The sequence below is a fragment of the Podarcis muralis genome, chromosome 3, assembly GCF_964188315.1.
Source record: "Podarcis muralis chromosome 3, rPodMur119.hap1.1, whole genome shotgun sequence".
In the NCBI taxonomy this organism is placed as follows: Eukaryota; Metazoa; Chordata; class Lepidosauria; order Squamata; family Lacertidae; genus Podarcis; species Podarcis muralis.
Genome location: NC_135657.1, coordinates 118,367,795 through 118,374,697, shown reverse-complemented (window position 1 = coordinate 118,374,697; position 6,903 = coordinate 118,367,795). Strand labels below are relative to the sequence as shown.

The window sequence follows — 6,903 nt, the reverse complement described above, 5'->3', positions numbered from 1 at the left end:
TAAATGCGCTGGTGTAATTCGGAGGACGGGGGAAATCCAGTTACATACATGCTAATCTTGTGTTTTGGTCAATATGGGGGGGGGGGGGTGGATAGCCACAGCCAGCAAGAAGAAACACTCACCAACTGAAAAAGGATGGTTTTAATTAATCTAGTTTGTTTTATGTATTAGCTCTAGTTCACCTCAATCATATGTTCCTAAAAAGGCCCCTTTCGAAAAGATTAGGTCCCACATTAGCCTGAGTAAAGTGGGGGGAAGCCTTCTAAAAGAGTGAAGGAAAAATGTATAAAAACGTTGAAAGAACCTACAGTTCCTTATTAGGCGAAGATACAATATTTATTCCTTGTCTCCTGGGATGAAGCTGCTCTATCTATTGTCCTCCCAGTTCTCAGTGCTGATGCTTAATTTTCAAAACTTCTATATTACCAAGGGACCTACGACATCAGCCAAAGAAATACCCTGCAAGTACAAAATCTGATCCGGGGAGCTGCTTTTGTGCAGAGGGAAAAATTGTTCCTACAGGTTTTTAAAAGGGTGCACGGTGGAAAAAAGCGGGAGACCTATGCAGACACGTTGCAAAGCCTCTTTGTGTTTAGATAGAAATACTCTCTATATGTATATATATTTTTCACGTCTGTGGGAAACAGGAGAGGACTGCAATTTTTTGATTTTTAAAAACTGTTCGTGGTTTGGTGGTTGCTTTGGTGTCTTTTCTTTCCTTTTAAATTTGGAGAAGGGATTTAATCAGAGCCTCTTTCGGAGAACCCAAAATGTCAACTACCTTTCCAGGACTCGTCCACGATGCGGAGGTATTTTGTGTGTGTCTGTGTGCGTGTGTGCGGATGTGTGTGTGTGCGCGTGTGTGCGGATGTGTGTGCCTATGCATGCGTGTGTGTGTGTGTGTACGGTCGAGTGTGCCTGTGTGTGGTTGTTTCCATTTTTTTGTTAATCCACATTGGACCGTTACATTTAATTATAATCCGGCTTCAGAGAGAACTTCGAGAAGTAAAGGGCGAAAATTCGTTATGACATCTGTCGCCAGGAAAGGGGCAAACCCATTGCCGCATTCAAACGGTTGCCGGAAAGAAAGCAGGCTAATGGCCCCAATAATGCCGTGAAACGGAAGGTGGCAAATACTATTAATAATAGCCGGAGAGAGAGAGAAAGAGCGAGAGCGAGAGCGCGCAATGGGAATCCGGGGGCCAGCAAACGATCGACTCCTACTCAGGTTGTCGGAAGGGGAAGGTTTTGGACCTAGATCTTTTACCAAGAAGGGTTAAAGGCATGTAGGGAGTCGAGCCGCACCGAGAGAGACGCGGTGCCTGGTATCTATCGAGAGAGACCTATGTCTGCTGAGAGAGTTAGGACCGTAAGAGGAGGAGATCAGTCCTTCTCCGCTTGAGACGGATATGGAGTTTTGCAGCGTTTGTGTTGGGTAACTTTGGGTTTCCTCCGCAAGCAGCCATCACAGTGAAGTAGCAGCTTTCTTTTCCAAGCTGTGTGGACGCCTCGCTTTCCTACGTAGGGGTCTCTCTCTCGCTCCCTCTTTAAACCTCTAGTGCTGACTTGCAGGGCACCAGCCCAAGGTGTATGGGGTTGCCGGCGCTAACTCTAGAGGAGCTTTGGCTAGGGTTGCGGGGGGGGGGGGGAGCTAGGCGGGACAGGGTGCTGTTGGAGCCCCGCTCTTTTCCGATGACCAGCCTGCAGTATTTGGGTTACCTTTTCCCTTCTTCCTTTCAGATACGTCATGACGGATCAAACAGCTACCGTTTGATGCAGCTGGGATGCCTGGAGTCTGTGGCCAACTCCACCGTCGCCTACTCCTCCACGTCGCCCCTCACTTACTCCACCACCGGTACTGAGTTCGCCTCCCCCTACTTCTCCACCAACCACCAGTACACCCCCCTGCACCACCAGTCCTTCCACTACGAGTTCCAACACAGCCACCCGGCCGTCAACCCCGACGCCTACTCCTTGAACTCGCTCCACCACTCGCAACAGTACTACCAGCAGATCCACCATGGAGAACCCACCGACTTTATCAACCTGCACAACGCCCGGGCGCTCAAGTCCTCCTGCTTGGACGAGCAGAGGAGGGAGCTGGGCTGCCTAGACGCTTACCGTCGCCACGACCTGTCTCTTATGAGCCATGGCTCCCAGTATGGGATGCACCCCGATCAAAGACTCCTGCCAGGACCAAGCCTTGGGCTGGCCGCCTCGGGAGCGGACGACCTGCAGGTAAATCACGCGTCGCCTTCCCGCCGCACCCCCGCCGCCCGGCTCCTGCTCCCACCCCTGGCCCGCACTCGCCTGCCACCCACCCGGCCCCCGGCTATCGAGAGAGAGCTCGGCGACCTTCTGGTCAGGAGAGAAAGTGCTACGCGGGCGGAGGAGCCTCTCACCTGCGAGCTGCCTGCGGCCGAGGGCGGGCGGGGACATTAGCTAATCCAGATTAGACAGGCAGAAATCAAAGGTCTCTCCCCTAAAGACAATCGCATCCCTCCAAACACCCCCCCCCCACTCCGCTCTGCAAAATTAAAACTGAACCAGGCAGGCAGAAATATCTCTGAAAGAGAACTGCACAAGAGCAGTAGCTCATGGAAGGCGACTGCGGGTCCTACCTATGGCAGTGAGGGAGCCAGCAGAAGCATTAAAAACTAGCTGTAAAATATTGAAATAGATCTGCAAATCCATCCATTCGTTAACCCAATCATCCGCTCCCCCCCCCCCCGTGTTCACATACGCATGCACATCTCTTCCCTAAATTTCTCTCCCTCTCCAACGCAAACACCTGTTTTTCTCTTCCTCTCCAACATACTCATCTGTTTATTTCTGTTGCACCTCTCTTTCGCTGACTGTGACACACACAGATCTCTAGTTTTACAAAATTCGAAAGTTTCCTAGTCAAGAAGCTATCAGCATCAAGTGAAGGTGTGTTTTGATGGAATTAACTACTTTTAATAATAGTTACAATGTATTATAATAACTAACTATAGTTCTAATAACTAATACATAGTTATAACGTTACTGTAAAAGAGAGAGAACGTGAAATTCTATCAAGCCTATTAGGAAGGAGTGTAGTTTCACGCAATGAAGTGGGTTCTATTTACTTACAGAGAGTAAATTCTAAGTTGCTTTTATTGTCCTTTCTTCTCCCCTCAAACCCCGCCCCAGATTTCTTATCAGAAAATATATATATATATTTTCCTCTCTGAGGATAAAGAAAATGTTTGTATGTGTACCATATAAAAGGAAGGCCTCCCACACACATATTTTGGAATTTACACAAGAATAAAATCATTTGGGCCCATGAAGAACAGTTCCCTAAAACCTGACTTTCTGCATTGAAATTCACTCAATCATTTTCCACGCTTCTGTCTCTACCCGCCCCCTCCCCATTTTCAACAGGGCTTCCCTTATGTTCCTCCTCATCACTCCTTCTCCCAAATCTGCCATTCACTATTTCGCTTCACTAAGACCTATTTACTCTCCTTTTTTTACATAACCACGTCTGCTGCTGATTTTTTTAGCTGTACATTTTTTTTTTCTATGCGGAGCACAAAGCCTTGTATTTTTTTTCAAAAGGAGGGATTAGAGACGTTTGCAAGGCAGCGCACAATGCCTAAATCCTGTGCAAAAAAGCACCATAGTTTATCCAATTTTCGACTTAGTGCCATTCAACTGGTCACTTATGCAATGTCATCCGACCAAACAACGCGCTTCCCTTCCAACCTCCTTTTGCCGAGACTGAGATGGCAGGTTCATGCTTAGGAATCATTTTAACGATTTTAAAAAATCATTTTTTGTCTTAAATTTAAATAGTGGAGAGAATAACACGAGGTCGTCTTTCCTTCTTTCTGTTTTGTAGGGGGCGGCGGCGGGGGAGCGCTACAAAAAAAATGCCATAAAAATCAAATTTAACAAAACCCTGTTTTAGTTTTGAGTTATGCATGATGCATAATGTCTGTTATACTCATTATACATGGATGCTATTTCCTTACATAGTCATCAGTTTCTTCACAGTTACAAATGTGAGGTTTCGAAAGTGGCGCGAGGGGGAGGCGGGGGAACCACTATTTGTGAATTTGCATTGATTTTTGTAGCTTTTTCTTTTCGACGCTTGAAAAGAAGCTTGTTGTTTTCATCTTCTTATGTTTTATAGGGGAGGTTTTTTTGGGTGACAAAATGGGTTGCTGCCCGACCAAGGTTGGAGGAAGAACTCCAACTCGTAGCCAGTCTTTCCCTTTTCTTTTTCATCTCCGCCCCCGCCCGCTTTCCACTTTCTTCATCAACATATGCCTCATTTCTAATGCAACAAATGTAAATATACTTTCCCCTGCTCAGAATGTTAAGTGAAAGTCCAATAGTTTGGAAGGCTGTTTAAGCCAGCCTAACAGATGCAAGGAGTCTTGGAGCCGGAATGGGCATCTTTGAGACCCCTAAAAAGATTTTCCATGGGCAACAAAGGAAACTGTCACACCTTTTCCCATCACCGCTTTAATTTATGCTCAGTCGCCTAGTTTTTCCCCATATTGATTTCATAATCACTTTAAGGCAGAACACTAAAACTCAAAAGAGGCCTTGAAAGGGGTTTTCTAGGCCAGCGTCAATATGCCGAAAAACGGGGGCGGGGGGCTTGGGGAAGAGAGAGACGGGACTGTAAAGGTTGTTTTTGTAAAGTGGGCTTTTTATTATTATGCACCGACTCTTTCTCCGCATGTACTTAACTCTTCACGGGCTGTTGAGTAGGTTAACACCCTTAAGAGGCCTCTTTCATGTCCAATACCTCGTTTGTTTGTAAAGGAAAATGCATCTTTTAACACATTGCCACTGGACAAAAGGACTGAGAGGTTGCGTGGACGAAATGTACACACACATAGACAGAAAAAAGGGGGGATTTCTTCTCGATAGAATTCGTATCCCAACATAAAGCGAAACCAGAGTATATGGAACTCAGTTTGTAAAGGGTTTTGACCAGAGCATGTTGAAATCCCACTGAAGTTGATAGCAAAATTCTCAGTCGTTGGAATGGACTACTACAACGTAGTCTAGAATTTAGTCCAGTCGAGAAATCGAGAAACACCCGATTGTTCCCCTTCTGTCGCCGTTCTTTATAACTCCCATTTCTAAGTCTGGCTTTTACCAGTCTCTGCAAACTGGTCCTAGTTGTGTGACATGTGAATGCTACGTTCACTTAACACGTTAGACATGGACCTTGAAAGGGGTATATATGTTCCACAGGTATGCTGCCACTTTCTTTTAAAATTGTTCTTTTTCCTCCTCCAAAACATCCCTTCAAAAACTTTCCATACTGACTCTCTTCCTCTTTGCCTGCCAATCAATCATTCAGACAAAAGATCATATCTGAGAACAGAGTTTGTTTGTTCTGGGAAGAAGCTGTGCTATTCTATGGTTTTTGAAATATTTCGTAGGAGATATACTCTTTGAGTTGCAATCTGAACACAGTCACTTCTAAAACGCATCACGTTCGATGCATCCAGCCATGCAATTTATCTGTACGGATCTTTATCTGATTTTATTTTATTCTCTTCATTCAAGGGCTCAGTGGAGACCCAGTGTGGGCTAGTGTTGAACGGCCAAGGTGGGGTGATAAGGAGAGGTAAGCAAGTTGCGAGTCCTACGTTTTTACTTATTATTTTAACAACAGAAAGCCTTAAAATTGTGTAATAACCACTAGGGCCAACTTCCAAACAAATAGAGGAGTTTGTGACCGGGTTCTGGGTGCCTTTTATATCCATGTAATTGCCCCCACCCCAATAGAAACAGAAGAGGCCTTAAGGAAACGTTGCCATCATGTTTAGTGTGCAGCTCTAGGAAATGAAAGACGACCCCCGCCCCGCTCCGCTATGCTTTCTACTTGGGATGATCTTGCGATGCTGTTTTTGCCACCTGCGCTTCCCATTTCATTTTGTGTGCGCGCGCGTGTGTTTTGTAAACTTTTCAACTCAGTATGCTGCTGGTACTATTTACGTAGGGGGGGGGGACGACAAGTAGGGCTTCAATGGCAATTTGCGATGGAAGTTTTAAAACCGAAGCGTAGCTTTTGTAAAAATCAGGATGTGGTCTTCTAGCCTACTCTGTATCAGAAACCCGAATTACTGGCTTTTGCAGGGCGAGGAGTAGCACCAGCCATAAGCTCACATTTTGATCCTACGGCAACCGGTGAATTCAATGAGGCTTACTCCTGAGTAGACATGTATAGGAGTGCACTGAAAATGCACTGGGTGAATGAAAGGGGGTGGGGTGGGTCAGTTCATTAACTTGTGTGAATCGCAAGTATTTTAGGCAGAAGGCTCTATAGTGAGGCCAATATGTTACCGGTCTGATCAGAATGAAGGATAATAAAAATGTCAGAGAACAGAATTTATTCAAAGATTACATCTGAAAACGGAGGGAAACATTTCCCCCCGAAATGTGAACAAATTAATGAAGGGATGAAGTTAAATGGGGTTTCCCCCATATATCACCGATGACAGGGAGACAAGATGAAACTATTGAAACCATCCTGTGCTAACGCTGAGCGCTTCCTAGCCCGTTTGGGCCACGTGTGTAATATAGGCTTATTCCAACAGGATTGCTTCAACTATAATTTACGGTTCTGTTTTCCAGATAGTTTTATTTATTTTATTTGTTGACATTTGGAGGAAGGGTAAACCAAAATGAGCAAGGGGAAATTTTCTTCCGTCTTGGTTAAAGTTACTGAAATAGTAATAAGGTCATAACAACTTATTTGAAGCCTAAAATTATGGAAAGAGCGCACAGCAACACGCTAGTGGTGAAATGTCTTTTGAATCCTGTCGGACTGCAGATATTCTAAAGGTGCGGGTAAGGAGGCGGTGGCAGGGATACTTCTGGTGCTGAAATGGACAGCTCCTTGGCGGT

At 45.4% G+C, this 6,903-nt stretch overlaps 1 protein-coding gene across 1 annotated transcript in view; it reads left to right on the top strand.

Annotated features, from left to right (window-relative positions):
* Window positions 1–1,009: 1,009 nt before the first annotated feature.
* Window positions 1,010–6,903, top strand: part of TFAP2D (transcription factor AP-2 delta) — a gene marked incomplete at its 5' end in the record, with an annotated part of 42,801 nt that continues 36,907 nt past the window's right edge. Inside the window, 3 exons of the mRNA XM_028721933.2 lie at window positions 1,010–1,228; window positions 1,741–2,238; window positions 5,560–5,620. Of these exons, the coding sequence (XP_028577766.2) occupies window positions 1,010–1,228; window positions 1,741–2,238; window positions 5,560–5,620 (778 nt within the window). The remainder of the gene's footprint in view (window positions 1,229–1,740; window positions 2,239–5,559; window positions 5,621–6,903) is intronic.